Raw genomic sequence first — 23,162 nt, 5'->3', positions numbered from 1 at the left:
TGGAAAATTCAAGCCATTTTATTTGGAATTTTGAACTGAGATTTCAGGTTGTTTAAGTTGGATATGGACGAGTCATTGGACGCTGTTTCAAGAGAACAGACTTATGTGCACACCGTGTACAACGAGATCGCATCGCACTTCTCTCAAACCAGATATAAAGTGAGTCCGAGATGATCGAGATATGGATAACAAAATGATAAAATTTTGACTAACTAGATTATGTATTTAGCCATGGCCTATTGTGGAACAGTTTTTGAAAGATAGAAAATCAGGTAGTATAGGGCTAGATGTCGGATGTGGTAATGGGAAATATTTAGGTGTCAATAAAGATGTTTTCATGGTTGGAAGTGATAGATCTGATGGTCTTATTTCATGTGCTAAAGAATTTGGTCATGAAGTTATGGTTAGTGATGGGTTAAGTCTACCACATCCAAACAATAGATTTGTAAGTCAAATTGTGTACTTGCTGTCAACAAATCATTACTAACGTGTTCTTTTAGGATTTTGCAATCAGTATAGCTGTTATTCATCATTTTTCCACTCCAGAAAGACGTACACAAGCTATCGAACATATTTTATCAAAACTAAAAAGTGGAGGTGAAGCTCTAATATATGTATGGGCTTTGGAACAAGAAAAATCAAGAAGAGGTTATAAAGAAGGTGATCCACAAGATGTTTTAGTTCCATGGGTTTTACAGAAAAAAGAACCTAAAAAGGAAAAGAAAACTAAAAAGGAAAAAAGAGCTGAAAGGGAAAGATTAGCTCAAGAACAAGCCAATGGTGGTGAAGAAGTTCAAAATGAAAATGCAGAAGAATCAAAACCTGAAGAAAAACCTGAAGAACCAGATACAAAATTTAGATATTATCATTTATACAAGAAAGGTGAATTAGAAGAGAATGCCGAAGCTGCAGGTGGATCTATTGTATATAACGGTTATGAAAGAGATAATTGGTACGCTGTGATCAGAAAGTCATAGAAAATTCAATAAACAATGAAAATAACGAAATATTTTAAGCATTTGTAGCTGAAATATGATGAACCTCTAACTCGAATCACGGATATTTGAGCCTCGCACGATCTTTTTTAAAAATTGCCCCAGAATTTCTTCACCACTTTTTCCTTCAAAGATAAAAAGTAGGAATCTCAAATCTTGACGTTAATGAATCCAATCCTATATATTAGGTAGTTATCTCTTTTCAAAATGTTCAGACTAAAGATCGTACCACCCATTCGTCGCTTTTGTTCAAGCTCTATACGATATCAGATAATCAATCAGGCAAATAAGCAAACAATCTCCTTATCAACAACATCAACAACATCAACATCAAAGACTCCAAATCACACAACCCCAAAACTTGAATTGAATAAATTGGCCCAGATATGTGCACAAGTCATCAAAATCACAGGTCCTATTTCGTTATCGGCTTTCATGAGACTATGTTTAACACATCCAGAATTAGGGTATTATACCACTAGAGATCCACTTGGTGCTAAAGGTGATTTTGTTACATCACCAGAAATCTCTCAAATGTTTGGTGAAATGATTGGAATATGGTTATTTACAGTTTGGAATTCACAAAAGAAACCTAAAGAGATAAATTTAATTGAATTTGGTCCTGGTAAAGGTACTTTAACTTTTGATGTTATTAAAAGTTTTTCTAAATTGGTTCAAACATTAAAACATGAAGAATTGAAACTGAATATCATTTTGGTTGAAACATCACCAATATTAAAACAAGTTCAACATAATCTATTATCTGGTAAGGATTTAGATACTTCAAAAGAGTTTTGGGAAGCTCCACATAAATGGAATGGTAAAATAACTTGGGTTGATACAGAAAAGGATTTATGGGAGGTTACTCAACAACAAGAGGCAAATTATATCTTAGCACATGAATTTTATGATGCATTACCAGTAAGTCAATTCAAGAAAACTGAACATGGTTGGAGAGAATATATGGTTGATCATAATGAAGATGATGGTACTTTTTTCTTGGGTTTAAATTCACAAAGAACTCCATCATCTGCAATTCCTGAAACAAATCCAAGATATTCATCTCAAAATCTTGATTCTATTGTCGAGATCTCATCTGAATTACACTCATACACTAGTGAAATTGTGAAGTTATTAGATCGAAATAAAGCTCAAAATGGTGCCGCATTAATTGTGGATTATGGACCAGATTTAGAAATTCCAGGAATGACATTACGTGGTATTAAAAATCATGAATTTAAGAGTCCATTTGAAGATCTAGGTGAAGTCGATTTATCAGTTGATGTTGATTTTGGTGCTATAAAAGAATCTGCAACTTCAGATCCAAGTTGTCAAATTGATGTTTTCGGTCCTGTACAGCAAGGTGATTGGCTTCATCAATTGGGTATACAATTCAGAGCTGAACAATTGTATAATAAGGCTAAAAATGATGAAGAACGTGAAATTATAAAGACTGGTTATCATAGACTTGTTGAAAAAGATGATAAATCTATGGGTCACATCTATAAATTTATGGCTTTGTTACCAAAAGGTGGACCAATTCCTGTTGGATTTGGTGGTGGTGTTGAGGAATAAACTCATCCATTGTGTACTTCAACTTATTTATTCTTCAACTGTTTTAGAGTTCTGAAGTGGTTAAACTTATTTATAAACTAATATTAAAATACTCTATACACAACTATATTCATAGAATGCATTCGCGTAAATTTTATACTTAATTTGATTTTTTGGCAACACGAACTTTTGACTTTACAATATTTACAAACAAATCAAAACATGTCATCTCAATTAGAAACAAATGTCTTCAAATGGTGTGGATTCACTAAAAGTTTGCTTTGGCTTTTGAGCCTTTCATGATATGGTATCCTCAAAATGATTTGCTAAAGCTGTTAAACATCTTTTTTTTAGTGGGTGGTTGATTAATCCTATTGTTCTTCCCAATATGGAAATTACGAATGTAACTCAAAACTAAATGATGAAGAATCAAATGAATCTTGAACCTCATTTCAATATGAAGATTGGAATATGATATAAGTTCTTATTTTCCACAATGTTATATATCTTATCATGGGTTTGAAACCAATTTGAAACTATACATTCATATTATCTGTGGAGATTATGACATCTGTGAAGGCATTTAATCAAGATTTATTAGTACCATTTACATATTCTGGTAGAAGTCACAAGTTGATTGTTTTACCAAATGGTATTTTAACATTATTGATCTCTGATCCAACTGAAGATTTGGCTTCTGCTGCTCTTTGTGTTGCTGCTGGTGCTCATAATGATCCCGATGAGATTCCAGGTTTGGCTCATTTCTGTGAACATTTAATACTTTTAGGTTCAAAAGAATTCCCAAATCCAAGTGAATTTCATGATTCTTTATCAAAATCTGGAGGTAGAAGAAATGCATTTACCACTGGTGAACAAACTTGTTATTTTTTTGAAACACCATCAGATTCAACTTGGAAAAATAAAGAAGGTTTAGAAGAGCCAGTTTTCAATCATTTATTAAAAGTCTTTGCTAGCTCTTTAAGATCGCCATCTTTTTCTGAAAGTGCTTTTGAAAAAGAAATTTATGCTGTTGATAATGAACATAATGCTAATAAAAGCTCTGCTGGTAGATTGATGTATCATGGTCTAAGACTCATGGCAAATGAAAACCATCCATTTCATAGATTTGCTACAGGTAACTATTTCAGTTTGAATGATCTACCTAAAATTGAAAAAATGAAGGTGAGAGAACATCTATTCAGTTATTACCACGATAACTACGTTGCTGATAAAATGACATTGGTAATTAGAGGTTCACAATCAATCAATTTATTACAAAAATTAGCATTATCCAATTTTGGCGATATTTCTACATTTGAAGAACGTCAACAATCCAAAAAATCCAAAATGAAATTGTTTTCTAGTAAAAATAAAGAAAGTGTACCAGTGAAAATACCACAAAGAATTGAAGAATTTGATATATCTTCATGTTGGAAATATGAAACTTCTGCTTTCACATTCAATGAAAGTAATAGTTGTATTTTGATTAAGAAAGATCAAACCCCAACTTTACGTCTTTCTTTCCCAGTTCATTTTGACTCATCAGATCCATTAATTTCTAAACAAGTTTCAGTATTTGAAAATGCTTGGTCAAATATAGTTGGTGATGAAAGTGAAGGTTCATTAGATTCATGCCTTAAGCAAAAAGATATCATAACCAGTTTAAGTGGGTTCATTCAACATATTTCTCGTGGTGATGATGTTTTAATCATTGAAATTAAATTAACCAATACAGGTGCTAAAAAAATTCCAGAAGTTCTTGACATATTATTTAATCAATATATTCCAAAAGTCTTTAGTGACGAAACAACTTTGGGGAGATACCTTTCAGAAATGGAATCTATTGATCTTTTAAACTATTTGCATAAAGATTCAACAAAATCACCAATGGACGAGTCCTCTATTTTTTCTCAAACATTACAGAAAAATATCAAAGCATTAGGTACAGAGAATATTTTGAAAGGTTCACCAAATTTTAGTGAAATAAATGAGGGCTACTTTGAATCAACAAGTGGTAAAGAGCAATGGACCAAAAAAGGCTCTATTTTCAAAACATTCATTATGAGATACTTTAAGTTATTGAACTTGAATATTGTCTTTTTAGCTGGCTCTCAATTCATCGAAAAGGCATCAACCTTATTGTCTAGCAATTCAACTTCAACGGATTTCTATTTCAATTATGAATACATTTCAGGAAAACTCAAAATTGAATCCATTCCTAGATCAAAAGATGACATACCTTTTCATATGGTTGATAAAAATATTTTCATTCCTCAAAACGCATTACAACTTTCCCATTTGAAACAAAATTTAAAGGAAGCGTCCATAAAGGCTTCGCAATCATCATTAGGTTATAATACAAAAAACTCATGGTCTTCATCAAAGGCAAAACTTGTTAAGAAGACTGATAAATTAGAAGTATGGACTAAATCTGAATCTTCATTATCATTTCATTCTCGTTTAGTGGTATCATTTGATGTGTTATGTAACTCATTGGATTCTTCTGTTGAAAATACTATGCATATTGAAATTTTAGCTGAAGTTTTAAAGATCAAACTTGAAAGAAAGTTATATGGTGCTGAATTGTTGGATTATACATGGGAAGTATTTGCATCTTCCAAAGGTGACTCTAGAATTGGTTTTACAATCAGTGGATTCAAAGATGGTGTTAAAACTATTGTTGAAACTTTTGTTCAAGAACTTAAAGACTTATTCAAAGACCCAACCATCAACAGCGATTATTTTAGAAAATCAAGAGTTTCTGTAAGATCAAGATATAGGGAACTTACTGAAGCTTCATCATTCGTTTTAGCAAGTACTGGTCTTTTAGTGGTCATGGAAGAAAATATTTGGAGTCTGGAAGATAGACTTGATGCTTTAGATGATATTGATGCTCAAAGTTTCAAAGAATTTGTGTTAAGACTTGGTGAAGGTAATAAATATTTGAAATTATTTTCTCAAGGTGAAACTGATTGTGCTGAAGAATTAACTGGCTCTTTGGACAAGCTTCTTAGAAGTACCACAACTCAAAAAATCACAAGTAAAGAACCTTCAACTGTTCTTTTGGCTCCAGGAACTTCATATCATATTGAAAGATTGTCTTCAGTCGATGACCCAATGAACTCTATTGCTTTTTTCATACAAACAGGTCCAAGAGGAGATGCTTTTACCGAAAAAGTGAACAAATTGGTATCTTATCTGATGTCATTTAACCTTGTTCCTGATTTAAGAGATAAACGACAATTAGGTTATGTTGTTTTAGGTGGACAAAGGATTCTCAGAACTACAATAGGTATCCACGTCACAATAATGAGTGTTGGTTTCACACCACAGTATCTTGAACAACAGATTGATGGTTATTTGGCTAATTGGGAAGCAGAATTGGACAAACTAAGTGAAGCAGAGTTCAAGTCTGAAATTATTGATCCATTTTTAAAGAATTACAAACAGACATTAGATTCATCAAGTGGGCCTGAAAGTCTTACAGCTGATTTACAAGCCAGTGTTGGTAGCTCTAATGCATCTGATGGTATTGAATTTTTAAGAAGTCATAAAAAGATCAAGGATTTAATATTCATGGGTGCTTATTCTGCGGATGATGAAGCTGAAGATAAACAATTTTTCAATTCTCTAAAGAAAAGTGATTTTATTGGCTTTTTCAAACAAAGAATATCACCAAATTCCAAAACTAGAGCTCAATTATCCGTCATGTTGAAAAGTCAAATGTCTGCTGGTGATATTCAGCAACAAATGATGAGATTGCAACTAGAAGCTTTCTTGAAAATGCATGGCTTAAGAATATCCAGTGCTACATTAAAAGAAATTGTGGAAAGTACTAAAGGAAGCTCTGTTAGTTTATTGAAAGAATTATTCAAGTACTTTATGTCACAAGGTGAAAGTTTCAAGTTATGTACTGTTGTATTGAAAGAAGTTGTTAAGCAAACTATGGAAGGGGTAAAGTCTTATAAAAATACTTCTAGTTCTTCATCACAATCAGCTACAAGTTCTGAGTTAATTCCAAGTAAAGAAATCACAGATATAACACAATTTCAAAAAAGTAACAAAATATTTTATAGAGATTAATAAATGAACGAATGAATGCGTTTATTTTGTTAGATCATGTAGTTTTCTTTATGTATTATATAGTAACATTACTTGAATTTTCAAGTATAGCGTTATATAACTCATACATGCCATCAAATTCATGACATGGGTATGCAGCTTTTATAATCAATTCTAAAGTTTGTAAATAATGTTTTAAGAACATTTCATTGTAAGTACCAACATCAATACCTTTTATCCATCCATTGGCCAAAGGATAGAAAAATTTAGAAGCAATCTTACTAAAGTTATTTGGTTTGGTTTTTTCGACAGGTTTTGTCAATTTTTTAGAAACTCTTTGAACTTTACCTTGTCCAATAAATTGTTCATTATTATCATCTTTGATCTCTTCAAACCTTGGTGGTTTATCTTCAACTTCTTGTACCATAGGTTTTGAATGACGTTGTTCAATCTTTCTTGTTGGAAAATCTGTTTCGACTTTTTCAATGAAATCATCTTCAAACCCTCTTAATTCTCTAGCTGAAAGTGAAATTGAGCTTAATATTATCATTCTTTGTTGAATTGAATAATCACCAGTAAATAAAAGATTCATTATATGAGTTATAACTTTAGTATTAGTCACTATTATACTGACCAACGCATTGATCTTCAATTGTTCAAAATTTGGCTCGTCAAATTTGTTCAGCAACCCAATTATTAAACTTGCCAATTCTTCACTATAAAATTCAAGTTCCAATTTGAATGTTGCCTTTTGTCTGACTAATTTCACGGTATGTGATAATAATGGAGTCAAATGATTTACCTTTTCATCATTGAAATTTTTGATTAAATCTTTCAAAAACAACGTATCAATACCATTTTGTTCCTCTTCATCATCTTCAGATTCAGATTCATCGTCACTATCTTTTTCAGTAGTAACTTTTTGTGAACTTATTGATAAATTTTGCATTGATTTACCAATCAATAAATCTGTAAAGTCAATTTTTGAATTTAAATTTGGTTTTTTGTAAGGCTCTATTACTATTTCATCAGTTATATCAAATTTTATTTCACCATTTGTAACTTTTTTGGCAATGATTAAACCCAAATTTCTATTATCGTGGTCATTATTTGAAATTCTGGATGTGATGGCATTAAGAAATGATTTATCCCTTGATATTTGAGTTCTATTCTCTGGGGAAATATAGTTCAGCAAGATCAAGATTTCTTTGGTCATTGACTCTTGATATTCAAATTGTGTATTTTTGATGTATTGCTCATTACCCCAAATATCCAGGAGTTCGGTCATTTGTGTTTGGGGGTCTGCTATTAGAGATGATACAGCTTGTTGTAATTCAATATTTGGTAATTCTGCAACATTTTTGATGATGTAACTCTCAAATTTGGATATGTTGAAACGACTGAGTATTTTAGTAATTGTGTCTCTATTGTCTATACTGATTTTGGTTTCTAAATAAGGTATTAAAGATTTCAATATGAATGATTTTTGTTGTATTTGTGACATTTTTGAATAGATCTCAGATAGTAGCTCAAAATTACTCCCCGTTAAGAAGTTTTCAAAAAGTATATCTTTTGCCTCTAGTGGATGTATTGACAAATATGGATTGATGAAACCAGAAATATCATGATTACCAAGTCTTGCTGTCTCTATAAGTTGTTTAACGACAAGTTCAAGGTATTTTGTCAATTCAAGCTCACCTTCAAACGTTTGAAATATCTTACTTCCAACAAATAAGGCTTTAGTTTGTGATTCTTCTTCTTTTTTCTTATGGCATGAGCTCAATGTATTTGATAATAGGGTTGGATCAACAAGTAGATTTTTCATAAATTTCAAATATATGTCATTTTTCGTTAATTTGTAATGATTCAGCAAGTTTGAAATACCAATTGTGCAGTAGAATACACGTTGTAGTAAATGTCGTACTTGACTTTTGAGACTCTGATATACTATTATAATATGTTGAAGTAATGTGTTTATGAATTGAAGTTGTTGTTGAAGTGTATGTTCATTGATCAAATATTCTTGAAGTATCTTTTCAATCTCTTCAGCTGAAGGACTGTTCTTGAGTACCTTTATTTGTTCTTCCATGTTTGAGTTTGATTATACCAGGACGATTAAGTAATTGAAGAGCATTAACACAAAAATTTTAACAATATTCAAAAGAAAACAATGAGATTGACAATTGAAATATATCTATACAATTTCTAACAAAGAACTGAAAAAAATATTGACACGAAAATCTGCCAAAAAAAACAAAAAATAAAGTCTCCCGGGTGTGAGTCGAACACACGATCTCAAGATGTCTTGATTCCATTACAGTCTTGCGCCTTAAACCAACTTGGCGACCGAGAGTTGTTTTTGATTTGGATTTCTGCTGAATGGCTATGATTTGCCAGTAATTTTGTGACAAAACAGGAAAATTTCCCGATTTGGGAGTTGAACCTATTTATTTCAATCATCAATAAAATGGCTAATTTATAAAACTTTTAGCTTTCAAGTACAGTCATGATTTCATCTTCAGTAGAGTTTGATGCCTAATAGCTTAAATTACTGAAATTTGAAGTTCATGAAAATTTGAATTTTTTTATTCATTCAAATTTTGAATTAAAAATAAAATTTACTTGGTCAATCTTTATTCTGAACCATAATTTTTTGAATTTTAATTTCGTAGCTTAAAAGTCTGTCTAAATATTTTAATGATCTAGTTTTACTTGAAAGATAATATCTTGGCCATTAAATTAACATCAAGTCTTTCATAAACATCAATTATTGTACAATATAATAATATCATATACCGATTATATAAGCATATTCACTATGACCGATCAGATTTCGGAGATACTTTATAATCAATTATCAGATCATTTTACCTACAAGATATTACAACTTAAGTTGCAACTATGAGGTTGTATAAATACTCTCCTGGTATAATATAGTGTATTTGAAAGCACTTTGCTGTAACAAATCACATTCAACGATGTCTTTGATTAAGCGACGTCAATTTATCACCGTGATTACCTAAGCTACCGCAGGCATTACCCTCCAGAAAATGTGCCTAGCTTAAAATCTCTGATGATAATATGTACGTTTTGAATACCATCATGTATAGCCCTTTGATAAACATTCATAAAGCTCCCATTGAGTCTAAAGCTACATTTAATATTCAAACAGTCAGGGTAAACTTACTAGTGAGGGCTATTCTAAAAGAAGGAGATGTCCTTTTTCAATACAATTAGGGAAAGAGCTTCTTCTCTTTCAATATTTGATAAAGCGAATGTTCCCAAAAAACCGTCAAAAGATGAATTGTTCAGAGAGGAATTCAAGCTACCTGATGATGAAACAATCATAGATGAAACAGCTGCAGAGATGCTTGTTGTATCCAAGGAAGATTCAAACCAAAATAACGCATCAAATAACTTTTCTTCAAATGAAAATCAGCTATCAAATCATTCCAATTTCGTCTTTTCCGGGAAGCTATATTTAACAAAACATTATATTGTATTTCGTGATTCTTTTGATCGCAAGAGCTGTGTTATAGTACTGAATTTATCTACAGTGAAGAAAGTGGAAAGAATACCATCAAGAGCATATGTTTTCGCTCTTTCAATCGTTACAAATTGTGATATTAAACTATTGATTCAATTCATTGGAATACGTTCAAGATCAGAAGAATTCTCTTACAAATTGAAGACATGTTTGAGAGATAATGTATCAAATACCAAGAAAATTGATCCATTCTTGGAATCTTTATATTCAGAATTCATCGTAAAGAAAAATGAGCCTGGCGCTGATAAATCTGCTATACATTCACCAGATGGTGGTCTTGGTCAACTTTTCAAGTATCCTGGTGATCCTAAAAAATTGAGAGATAAATCCAAATTGAGACTTTGGTATGATTATTTTAGACGTTATGGTAGAAACTTGAGTATAGCTCGTCAAAAAATGTTTTACAAATTATTGAGAGTTGGTTTACCAAATAGATTAAGAGGTGAAATATGGGAGTTAACAAGTGGTGCAATGTATTTAAGATACCAAAACTTAGGAATTTATGAAAAATTACTTAAAGATAATGAAGGTACCTCATCAATTGCTATTGATGAAATTGAAAAAGATTTGAATCGTTCCTTACCTGAATATTCAGCTTATCAATCAGAGGAAGGTATTGGAAGACTTCGTAGAGTCTTAACCGCATATTCATGGAAAAACCCAGATGTTGGTTATTGTCAAGCTATGAATATTGTTGCCGCTGCTCTTTTAATTTTTCAAACAGAAGAACAAGCTTTTTGGACATTATCAGTTTTAATTGAAAAGTTTGTTCCAGGTTATTATTCTAAGACTATGTATGGTACCCTATTAGATCAAAAGGTTTTTGAATCCCTTGTTGAAAAGACCATGCCAATTTTGTGGACCCATATAACGAAATATGACATTCAATTATCTGTCGTATCGCTACCTTGGTTCTTATCATTATTTCTGAATTCAATGCCATTGGTTTTTGCATTCCGTATTATTGATGTGTTCTTCTTACATGGTCCAAAGGCATTATTTCAAGTAGCTTTAGCAATTTTAAGAATCAATGGTGAAGAGTTATTAGAAATTGACGATGATGGTACATTTATCTCAGTATTGAAGGATTATTTTTCACAACTTGATGATTCTGCACATCCAAATTCAAAAGATCCAAAATTTAGACAATTAACCAAGTTTCAAGAATTGTTAATTGTTGCATTCAAAGAATTTTCAAACATTACAGATGAAATGATTAATCAAGAACGTAATAAACATAAACCAAGTATTTTACAAAACATTGAAACTTTTATTAAGAGAAGTCAACTAAGAAATCTACCAAGAACTCCAAATCTTTCAAAAGAACATATCTCAAACATTTATGATAGATTTTATAATTGTATTCAAAGTCATAAGGCAAGTCTTGGTGTTGGATCATCCTCTATGGAGTTCAAAACTTATCAACAATTTATGAATGGTTTTTGTGATTGGGCATTGCCAGAAGAAGAATATGATTCACACCCTGAAGATTTCCTTCATAGACTATTTAGAAACTGGGATAAAGACTCTAAGGGCGTGTTATCGCTAACTGATGTTGTGGTTGGTTTAGATAAACTAGTTAACAAAAATCTTATGGAATCAATTTCATATTTTTTTGAAATTTATGATTATAATAATAAAGGTGAGGTTGATAGAGAAGGAATTTTACAAATTTCAGAAGGCTTGCTATACATTACAAAACCATTACAAGATGGTAAAGTATTTGATTTCTTGACCAAAAAATCAATTGAAAATTATATTGCTGATAAAATTGTTGAAAAACAAAATGAAACAAATGATGAAGTTATCTTGTTACCTTCAGAAGTAAATATTGATCAAGAAATTTTCCAAAGAGAACAAGGGGAACGTTACTTATCAGCCGCTAGTGATTTCATCCAAAGAGCTTTTGAATATGCTCAACCTGCTGAAGTTCCAGAATTAATTGAAATTGATGATAAGAAAGACTTGGAAAAGATAAAGGCAAATGCCGCACTTGATCCAAATCATCCATTAACATTAAATCTTGCAACTTTCCGTATGGTTATACTTGCTGATGAATCTTATGAATTGTTATTTTCAGAAACCTTATCATCATCCATTCATCTTGATAGATCAACAAATATTTCAGATAAGGGTGGTATTTTACGTGATATGTTTGATGGATTATTAGCTGATGGTAGAAGAGTTGCTAATCAAGTCCGTCGTAGAATGGATTCATCTGCTACCTCAAGCTCTAATAACCATGATAGTTCCAGTATCAAATCCAAACCAGGTAATGCTTCATTGATTGAAGAAGAAGATGAAGACGATTTCGGAGCTGATGCCACAAGTAATGATTATGGTGATTTATTAGAGAATGCGGAGATTCAAGCACTTGGTGATGTTCCAGTAAGCAATAATGTAAAGAAAGATGATAGAGAAAATGAATTAAAAGTGCTACATGGTGAGATGACTGAAATCGAAAAAGGTTTACAGAACCAAAGTATATCAAAAGATAAAAATCTGATTGAATTTGAGAACTAACGACATATATGGCAAATAAATGTGTATAAATTATAAATTGCGCTACATATATTGGAAATACAGCACGTAAAACAAGTATTAAAATAATGATTTCTTTAAAATCACAAATATACGAAACAGTCTTTTTCTTCATAACTATACATATTCTAAAACGTTATCTTTATAGTTCAAATAGCTTTATATTATATTACAACGATTGGAATTGAGAATCGAATCAAGATCTTCCAAACAATTTCTTTAATTTTCCACCAAATTTACTCTTCTTCTTTTCTTTTTCCAAGTTAGCTTCTGCTTTTTTCAAATGTTCATTAAATAATTCTTCTTTATCAGCTTCACTGAAATAACGTGTATTTCTCTTTTCTGGTAAAGACTTGGCTGGCGATGGGTTACCTTGAACTGCACTATTACTTGAACTTCTCAAAGTAAATTGACTCTTTGTATTTCTTAATGTTGGATTATTTGGAGGAGGTGCAAAATCGTGTGACAATTTATTTGATTTACCTTGTTTTGGATTTCTCAATGTTGGAACAATATCATCATCATCATCTGAATCATTGAATCTTGATTTGAATCCACTGAATCCATTTCCATTTCCATTTGATTGATGATGTTGAGGTGGTGTTTGAGCATGTGTAGGTTGAGTTTTAGTTGGGGTGTGTTGTTGTTGTTGAGCTGCTTGTTGTCTATAAAATCCTAGTTGAGATTCAACATTGGCATGTTGGTTGATTGATGGATCTCTTAAGGATCTTTTCTTGAAAGCTGCATTACGCTCTTGTGGTCTTTCTTTCTCGAAACTTGAAGTTCTATTCAATTGAGGTGGCTTTGGAGGTTCAGCTTTTTTCATAGCAGCATTCAAAGCAGCAGCGTTTGAATGTAATTTTTGTTGAGAAGGCCCTTGATTTTGTTGATTTTGATGAGCAATTTGTGAGTTTCTAAAACTTTTTTGAGATCCAATAACTTGTGATTGTGGTCTTTGGCCTTGGACTGGAGCTTGAGGTCTACCAAATTGCTTATTAGTAGATGTGTTTGATTGTGGAACTGCAACTGAGTTTGGACGCTTTTGGGCATGTCCCGGGATAGAACCCTTTTGTTGTGGACGTTGCTGGTTAAAAGGTTGTCTTTGCTGTGGAGGTTGTGGGAACTGAGAATGTCTTTGACCATTGAATTGTTGTTGATTTTGTTGTTGAGGAGGATGTGATCTCAATGTACCTTTAAATCCATTACCAGATGGAGGCTCTTGTTTTAGTGATTGTCTTGATGAATTTGATCTTGTTAAGTTTGTAGCCGGTAAATTTGACGAAGAAATAGCATTTAATCTTGTATTTTCTGCAGTTGTTAGTGACAAATAAGCTGCATTTGCAGGACTTGAAGAGTTATTATTATCTTGTAAATTGATTGTAGATCCAGACTTGCTCTTCAATGCTGACTTTCTTGGTGAAATTGAATTTGGTGATCTCTTTGTTGATCTTGCAGGTATTTGTAAGTCATTGCCAGGAGTACCTGAAATATCAGAATTCAAAACACCTTCGTCATTCAACTCATTTGAGTATAAAGAGCTGCCAGCGGTATCAACGGAGTTTGATTGAGACAAGCCATTAGCAGCTGGGAATTCACTAGAATCTTGTTCTTGGTTACCATTGACTGTTAGAGATGGAATAGTTGGGCGTAATTGTTGAGCCATGGAATGGACATTTGGATCTTGATGGGGGTCCTTTTCAGTTTGAATATCAAAGTCACTATCATCTGCTGTAGTATATGATGATTGTGCTGGTGTGATAGTATCAGTTGATTTTGCAGTAGATGGTGGGTCAACATCAGTGTATTGATCTAAGACTTCATTTTCAATGTCTGAATTTTCAGTTGGCGTGTCAACTGGGACTGCAATAAAATGATGTGGCTCATCACCAGATTGTTCAAAGGTTTGTAGTTCAGGTTCAGTAGTTGTGATTGTTTCTTTGATGTCTCTGATTTCACTTGGGGCTGGTGAAGATCTAACTTCAGTTTCTGGCTCCAATTTGGCACTCAACAAATTTTGAGCAGCACTTTGTTCCGAATTCAAGTCTTTTTCAATTTTTGATTCATCTTGTTCCTTTTCTAATTTCAAATTACTCAAGTCATCAGCTACCAAAGTTTCTGGTTGTACTTCTTCTTCTTCTTGAATAAAAGTCAAATTCTGTGGTTGTTGTTCTTGTTGTTGTTGAACTTGTTGTTCAAATGGTTGAGCTTGTGGTGTTGAATCAAATCTAGCATTTCCATAAGTATCATGACTTGAAGAAGGATGTAATGGAACATTTTGTTCAAAATCATCACCAATTTCCTCATCAGCTTCTCTTAAAGGCTCATTTATTATTGCTCTTTTGTTTTGTGAATTTGTATATAGTGAATTATTTGATTGATATGATCTTAAACTTCCTCTATCAGAATAATTTTTGGTTAATGATGATGGTCTTTTAGGTTTTCCTTTTGGTTTTTCTTCTTCAGCTGGTACTTCTACTGTAATTAGACCATAAGGACCAGGGATATGTTTTTTGATCATTCTTGGACCAGATTGTTGAGGAACTTGACTTGATCTTTTTTGTTTCAATTTTTGATTATAAACAGACCCTGATGTCAAAGATTGAGTTCTTGAAGGTGGATTACCATGATTTTGTTGTTGGAACTGTGAAGGTGGACCTTGTAATCCTAATAAACTACCTGACCTTGAAACTGGTCTTCCTCCAACAAGACTTGATGATCTTTGGAAACTTGACGATTTTTGTAAACTATTTGATCTTGGAATTGGTGTACCTGTTTTCAAAGCATTTCCAATAGCCGAAGCAGCAGCCAGTGCATTGGAATTAACACCATTCTGTGGTTGCTAATGAAAGAATGTTAGTAGTCTTGATGTGAAATACTGAAGCGGAAGCTCCTTGCATGTAAACAATGTGTCAAAAATACATACACCAAAACCACTTTGAATAGAAGCAGCTGGATCACGACTTTTCCTTCTTGATGAAAACATAAGGTTAGAAAAACGCTTTTAATTAGTTCTATTTTGATATATTGGTTTTCAATTGAAATATTCTGGCTTTTATGTTTCTATAGTTGATGAATGTCTATAATTAGGCGCCCAAATGTAGGAAACAGCAACAAAGGGATAAATTGAAACCGCAAATGTTCTCAATTGATACGATAACGATTGAATGAAAAAATTGATAGCTCTCAATGTCAACTTAGGATTTAGCGCTTTTCAACAACTTTCCCTGTACTTTTGCAATGAGATTTTGGTGGATTGAACCAGTTTTGTTTACCTGTTGAACTTGAGTTACAATTTACTCTCAATTTTTGGTATAACCTGAAATTTGTGGAAATAAGGGTGCTGAAAGTTACACAGAGAGGTTTTCACGTACGCAGAGGCTCTGGAGCTGAGATCGGCGTGAATGTGCGTAGGTGGGAGGAGAAAGATACTAGGAAATTTCATGGCTGGCAGTTTCAGAGGGAACCCTTGTGTAAATGTCAGTCTAGCACCGCCAATTCAAACGAAGATCAAAAAAACGTCACCAAGATTTAGACTCAACTTTTGAAGTCTCCTAATGCAGAAGTTACTAGGGTGACAACTATTGTCAGAATTAATTTGTTAGTTTAACTATATGTTGATTAAGGAATAGAGTTTAGAAGGCAAATAAACTCGAGGACCCATATAATGGAAAATTGGTCACGTAAAGAGTATTGAGCTAATATCATGATATAGAGTGATTTAGTGTATGCAAAAAATGTGGGATGCACTCGTTAGAGTATCCTAGACGAAACCTACTATAATGAGTTCGTATAAATATAGTACACAAACTTCCGAAGCTGTTTCACCCCAATTATAGAATTGCTATATATAATCAGTTAACTATCAGCCAGTGCTATAGACAATCAAATAATTTGATTTTAGATTTGAAAAATTTGTTTGTGTTTATTATGCCAATAGCATGACGCTCTAGTTCCTATAGTCCTAATATACCATTTGAAATTATGTTGACATTTCATCAACTGCCACAAATTTATTCAAAAGATCTTATAATATGAGTTGAAACGTTGAAATTACCTTCAGGTAATTTTCATTTGTATATAGATGACTTTATTAACTAAATATGTGGTTAGTTGGTAATATTGGGCAAACTAAAATTAGAGTTATAATATTTAAAATCTGTTATTTCAAGCTCTATATGCTAAACCGATAATATAGCTGATTGATTGGATTAACTGTTTTAATTATAATATTGGATAATGAGCTAATATATTATTATATGTTTTCTAGATCATCTAAATCACCTTACCAGCTATATCAATTATTATATTGAGGTAACGTTTGAAACCTATTCATGCGCAGTTCATGTCAGTAGTTAGTACGTTGTATTAATTCTGAGGTGGTCTATAATGAAGTAGTTCATGGAGATGATATTTATCACTCATCTCTTTATGGAAATTTGAAGATCAAGTCTTATCTATTTAAGATTTGAGAATAATGCACTGCGGGCCTAGATGTGATTTTGAAGATATTTCAATTCATACAATTTAATTTAAACAATATACCTGTAGAACAAGATAGCGATATTATCGAACACTTAAATTGTACCATCGATGATAAATTATATTATGGGTTAAGTACAATAGAGACGGGATATAATACTTACATACCGAACTCTTTGAAGCGCTATACTTCAAAATTGGAAATGGGCGGGCGCGTTCTTCTCAAATAGCTAGCAGTACTTTAGAGTCTGTAGCGGTAGCCATAGGTAACGTTAAACTTCTTATAATATTAGAACAATATTTTTAATCTGACGACCAAGTTGAATCGTACAGTGTACTATTGTTAGAACTCAAAACCCATAATTGATAACGTCGGAACTTGGGATATAAATTCTTACAGCTTTTAAATTGACACAAAAGCTAGAATTGGCCTTAATCAACGGTTAAATGACCCAGTTGTACTTAACTATTGAGTTCTGAGCTAGCTATGTGAAAGTGTAAATTGTAACTTTAAAGAGAGATTTTGACGGTTTCTATTCTATACAAAAAGCTTCTAGAATATTGTTGATATTTCTCGTGAATTTGATTGAAACAGCCGAGGAATAAAGTCGTTATTTCATAGGTATACAACCTTCTGCTGCAGTGATGATTATATTTTGTATCAGGCCTTGCAACCAGTTCAACTGTCTCCCTAGATTATTATTGAATCTTGTTCCAAAAGCACACTGGGTTAATTAGAAAGCGAAATTAGAGGTGATACCTAACATCTTAAACACATCTGCAAGTTTTGTTAGATTAATCGCCTATTCACATTCACGTAAGATCCAGACATGTTACCTCAGCTGTCCTTCGAGTATCTCAAGCTGGTTTGTTCTGAGTAATTCGAACTGCTAAATTGATAAAACATCCCCCTTCAATTTAATACTAACCACATATAAGTGTGCACGGAGTACGGAGCCCTTCGATCCACAAACACACCACTATATATGTAAACAACGTCTTAACGGTTCATTATAATTAATGATATCCAATTTATCTATATATATATAACTTATCACTCAGAAAATATCCAAGTACTAGCACCATAAGCAGCTTAAAATTTGAAATATGCATAGATCTTTCGATAGAACGATAGAATACAACAATTTAAATACCCGTGTTCTTCTCAAACTTCTTTGGCATGTATGACATGCAATACATGTACACGATTGTACATATTTTGGGCTTTCCACTTCGGCCTAACATCTTTTGTTTCACCTTAAATCTTGATTTATTACTTTTGTTTCAAACTTATCTTCTGTAAGTCTTCATAAATGCATGTATGTTGGAGCCATTCAAAACCTTATTAAACCCGAAGTGTAGTACCATTAGAGGTTGTAGTGAAAATTCAAATTTGTTTTTCAGGATTTTGACAGAGTTCTGCCATTTTGGTGGCCGTACCGGATATTTGTACTATAAATTTCTCCACGTAGACAAAAAGTATTTTTCTAGGTGAGTTTGAAAAAAGACACCAACTAGTAAAATCAAGGTGGTATTTTAAATTCGTTATATCTTGCTCAAAACTTATGGAAAAAGTCTCAAAATTGCTGAAATACAAAATATTTATTACAATAAACAGTACTGTCAAATTAGATTAACAAATAATTTTTACTTTGATAGATCTTTAGCTTCATATATCAAATCTTCAAAAAGAGTACAAAATTTGTATCTTTTTTGAGTTTTTGTCCGCGTTTTTTTGCAGAATTAAATCCGAATTTCTTATTGACACGGGAGACAAAATTTAGGAATTTTGTAAATTTTTACAAAATTTTGGTGCGAATTGTTACAAAATTTGTTTTTCACTGCAACCTCTATTGATTCTTAAAGGTTGAAAGATCAACCAGACCAGGCGCTAAACCTTCGAACACAGATATTCACGACAGATGACTCAAGGAGCTACAACTAGAGAGCAGGCTCCAGAGAGCAGGTGCTCTCTTTTGGCTTGGCGAGAATCAATATCTAATTTTATTTCAAGTCGATGTTTAAGTATATAGATAAAGAATCTTAATTATAAGCTTTTTCCCATATGTTGAAGTAAGTTGTAACTTGTATAACGTTTACTACATTTTAACAATTAGTGCTAGCTAACTCACACAGCTTAGATCCACATTTGATATATATTGAACGATCAGATAGCCCCATATACATCACATAATTCCATGAGAAGCTTTTTTAGCTCTTGCGTTTACATTTAGGAACGTTAAGAATGTGATCTGCTTATTAGCTGCTTATACTTGAGCCAGTTAAACTTATACCACAGTCACAAAATTTTATCCATTTTTTACTTTTTTACCATAGTTTATAATAAGAAGTTGGTGCATATATCTATTCATAAACTGGGTTCATGCTTCATGACCTGGCGTATGTCAGTCATAATGCCAAATCTTATATATACTGGTCTGATATAACTCAACGAACTATCTAGTTATACTATAAGTTCTTGGCGTTTGAGCTGAGGAAGTATGTACTGTCAATTAAAATCTGTGTTCTAGAAACATTTCATGGGATTAGCTAGAAGCGTTATAACTCACTTGGATTGATCTAAGGATCATTTGTATATTGAGGAATTTTATGTCAAGTCTAGTTGTAATATACGAACATCTAGCCACCTCTAAAGAAGTTGACCCAGAAAAGCTTCAACATATGCTAATATTTTATACAAGATTCTCGATACTATATGATTTTCATTCATGTTTTCGTGTACTCAATCAATAAATATACAAGAGACAAACCATATACTTAAAATATTTAGGTTATTATACATCTTCTATTATGTAGCTCAAAGACGTTTCTGGAATCTGAGTTTGTTTCAAATCGTACAGTCTCAGACAGTGTGAAGCCAAAAGGCACATCCATATTAAGACTATAGAAACTGTCTCTCAGCCGTATACATTAATTTTTTTATTGTACCTGATCGTAAAATTATTAGCTAAATTAGTTGAAAATACTAAGTTTAATTAGCGGTTAAATGAACTTAATTAATGAACCAATTAATCTTTTTCAATAATATTGATTTGGTCTTGCTACTTGAACCAATCTTTAAAGTTTAAAGTCAGATCAGAGTCATAGACTAATTGTCAAAATAATATTTAATTTTTGATCATGATTGATTACAGATCATGTTTTCATATGTATGAAGGGTAAAAGTGGTGAACATTAATGAACAAATTGTATATGGATCAAAAAACATCTGATCTAGTATATTAAACGGCGCATGGGCTCTTTGCTATAAGCGTACAACTTGCAGATACTACTGAATCGAGACAGTTACAGAATTAAACTGAATGTGTATGGTCATATGGTCATACTATTGGTCTCAAAATGGTATCATTCTACTGCCGTTATATTTATTAATACATGAAAATAATCTTTGGAGCACTATGATTCCTGAAAAGGTATGGTTTATAAATTATGAAGATTAAGACCCACATACATTTACAAAAAGCTGCACACCTCATGATTATCAATATATATCCTATATCCAATCATCGTATAATAAAGAGTAGAGCTTAGAAAACGAGAGAAACACCTAGTAAATAATCCTAGAAGCACAATATTATGTCTAAGAGGAAGATCCAAACACCATGAGGTTATACTTGAATCTTGATGAGCGATGTACGAACTAAATCCTGACTTCTGGGACCAACAGGCAAAAGGCACAGGTGACAGTCTACAGACGTAGTTAGGAATTAAGCCCCCATCCCCCATCAGTACATCAAGATTCAATTAGAATTTAGCTGGCTATTCGGCTTTATAGGGACTCAGTTTTGTGTGGCGCACACGGTTTAATATTAATCCGGTCACAAAGAAGTTATAACGAAACCCAAAATGATCAACTTTTTGAAAGCTTGAGCTGTAACTTAATTAAGCAGTGCTTGTAACAATTGAATGCCAACTTTATTTTTACTTACTATATCTATAAGAATATATAGAAGCTTCAGACTTTAGAACCATGAAGTATTGAAGCTATATATACTTAACACTAGCATTCATATAATTGGCGTGGATCAAACGTACTTGCATGCTTAAAGTACAGACTAATTTAGTCAGAAATTAGAATACTAGGTATACATATAATTGGGTCTAAACGATCAGTTCAATCTGTCGTAGAAGGATAAATAATACAGTACGAAACTTTATTTCAGCTTCCAGACTTCGAAGTTCGAGCTTGTAATTCTTTCAACAAGGGTTCGTTCTTCGAACATTTTATGAGACTGCTGTCTCAACCTGTACAAGCTGTTTTGGATTTTAAGTTTGGTGCCCCCCTTTAGTCAAACCTCAGACATAAAGGCGTCATGACTCATGAGTCGTCATGATAAAGAGTCAAGACTAGCATGTCAATACTATTCAAACCCATGACAATTGAATACGCTATTAACAAATTATTGAGCTATTCAAAAGCTTCTTTAATATGTTGCTTTAGCTTGAGTTTCCCATACATATTGACCCACATATTATATATATGATATAAATATTTGACCATGCAAACAGCTATTGATCAATATTTTTGAGTTGCCATCGAGGTTGTATCGATTAATGAGATTGGAAAATTTACCACTAGCTGATAAAAATGCTGTAAAGTAATTATTATCATGATCAGTTCTTAATTAATTTATAATTATTAATATTTATCAATATAGATCCATTATTATACCGGGTACTGAATGAGCTCGTTAGGCATATAGATAATTAAAATATATATATAATATTAATTGAATCAGAAATTAAGGCCAAATAATTAGGCCGAAGCTACGTCTCCAAGGGATGATATTACGTACACATCATGATATTACATGCTAGTCATTCGTGAGATACTATATATTAGCTGGTATTGGTAATCATATAAGCGACGTCTATATTGCAATCTAGATGTTGTTTTGAATTATACTATATATTAATGTACCGATCATTATACAAGGTGCTAAACTTCGTCGCGAGGAAATATAGCTACGTCGTCGTACGTTACGTACACGGTACTTAAGTTAAATGATCTTTGAAATTTGACTGCGTTATATAACGGGTAGTATTATAGTTGGCGGCCTCACATCTTAAAATCTAATAATAAATCGTTGTAAATTGTAATTTTGTTTAATGGTGAAGCGCAGATCAGTCGATAAATTTGACACTAATATTTACTAATTAGTAATACCAACCTAAAAGTACTTAGCTATGCAGAGCTGAACATCAACGTTGTACGCGCAACGTATTTATTTAGTTATCATAACTAGCTTTGTCGATCAAACATATATACATTAATTTTCAAGTGTTGTGAAGCTTCTTACTCACGAAGGTATTAATCATGACATATATGATATAATTCTTGACTCTTGTACGAGGCTCCAGCTTTAATAAATTGGCAGGTCAGTTTTGAATCAATATCAGAACACCTCATGATTCATTTAGATTCCAATTAGCTGTACACATTCACTTTTCAGCATGAGTTATATTGTATAACCCTGATATATAGTACAATTACATTAATGTCCCCTTAAGTATTCTTATATGCAATTTGAATTAAATTGAATTAAACTGGACGGTGGACGGTGAACCCAAGAAGTGGACCGTGGTTGTCTAATTTGTACCAAATTATGGTATGTATACTATATTAAGCCAATATATATAGAGGCTCAACGGCTTATATAAGTTATAACATATTTTCATGATAAAATATATCCAGCTTCCCATAGTGCCGAATTCCAACCAGAAACTAGAACCAGCTTTTATTAATTGAAACATTAATATTGCATGGCTTAATTGTAAAACCATACATATATATATGGATATATATATCAGCTCACTTATATCTAGATTAAAGATCTTGAGCTTATTATAACTAGTATAGTTCTGAAATATAATATACCTCCAGCTTTATAAAAGAGCTGTTATATACAGAGAGGAAGTATTACGTCTACTCAAAACACCATTAACGAGAAGCTAATTTTTTT

General features: G+C 32.3%; 6 protein-coding genes across 6 annotated transcripts; 4 read left to right on the top strand and 2 right to left on the bottom strand.

Annotated features, from left to right (window-relative positions):
• Positions 1 to 63: 63 nt before the first annotated feature.
• On the top strand, positions 64 to 977 carry TRM9 (tRNA (carboxymethyluridine(34)-5-O)-methyltransferase; the record flags this gene model as incomplete). Its single annotated transcript, XM_011278908.1, has 3 exons — positions 64 to 105; positions 230 to 449; positions 520 to 977. The coding sequence occupies 3 exons, from the start codon at positions 64 to 66 to the stop codon at positions 975 to 977; spliced, it is 720 nt and encodes a 239-aa protein (XP_011277210.1).
• Positions 978 to 1,202: 225 nt separating this feature from the next.
• On the top strand, positions 1,203 to 2,570 carry BN7_349 (class I SAM-dependent methyltransferase; the record flags this gene model as incomplete). The annotated part of the gene is made up of 1 exon (XM_011278907.1): positions 1,203 to 2,570. The coding sequence occupies one exon, from the start codon at positions 1,203 to 1,205 to the stop codon at positions 2,568 to 2,570; it is 1,368 nt and encodes a 455-aa protein (XP_011277209.1).
• A 543-nt stretch (positions 2,571 to 3,113) lies between these two features.
• On the top strand, positions 3,114 to 6,632 carry AXL1 (Axl1p; the record flags this gene model as incomplete). Its single annotated transcript, XM_011278906.1, has 1 exon — positions 3,114 to 6,632. The coding sequence occupies one exon, from the start codon at positions 3,114 to 3,116 to the stop codon at positions 6,630 to 6,632; it is 3,519 nt and encodes a 1,172-aa protein (XP_011277208.1).
• A 55-nt stretch (positions 6,633 to 6,687) lies between these two features.
• On the bottom strand, positions 6,688 to 8,700 carry TEL2 (Tel2p; the record flags this gene model as incomplete). Its single annotated transcript, XM_011278905.1, has 1 exon — positions 6,688 to 8,700. One exon carries the CDS (start codon positions 8,698 to 8,700, stop codon positions 6,688 to 6,690), a length of 2,013 nt encoding a protein of 670 aa, XP_011277207.1.
• A 1,125-nt stretch (positions 8,701 to 9,825) lies between these two features.
• MDR1 (GTPase-activating protein MDR1) lies at positions 9,826 to 12,681 on the top strand (the record flags this gene model as incomplete). The annotated part of the gene is made up of 1 exon (XM_011278904.1): positions 9,826 to 12,681. One exon carries the CDS (start codon positions 9,826 to 9,828, stop codon positions 12,679 to 12,681), a length of 2,856 nt encoding a protein of 951 aa, XP_011277206.1.
• Positions 12,682 to 12,895: 214 nt separating this feature from the next.
• On the bottom strand, positions 12,896 to 15,682 carry BN7_345 (uncharacterized protein; the record flags this gene model as incomplete). Its single annotated transcript, XM_011278903.1, has 2 exons — positions 12,896 to 15,529; positions 15,623 to 15,682. The coding sequence occupies 2 exons, from the start codon at positions 15,680 to 15,682 to the stop codon at positions 12,896 to 12,898; spliced, it is 2,694 nt and encodes an 897-aa protein (XP_011277205.1).
• Positions 15,683 to 23,162: the final 7,480 nt, after the last annotated feature.

This window comes from Wickerhamomyces ciferrii, contig 00007, assembly GCF_000313485.1.
Source record: "Wickerhamomyces ciferrii WGS project CAIF00000000 data, strain NRRL Y-1031 F-60-10, contig 00007, whole genome shotgun sequence".
Lineage (NCBI taxonomy): Eukaryota > Fungi > Ascomycota > Saccharomycetes > Phaffomycetales > Wickerhamomycetaceae > Hansenula > Hansenula ciferrii.
Note: the sequence above shows the minus strand (reverse complement) of the source record. Positions and strands in the feature narration are given on the sequence as shown.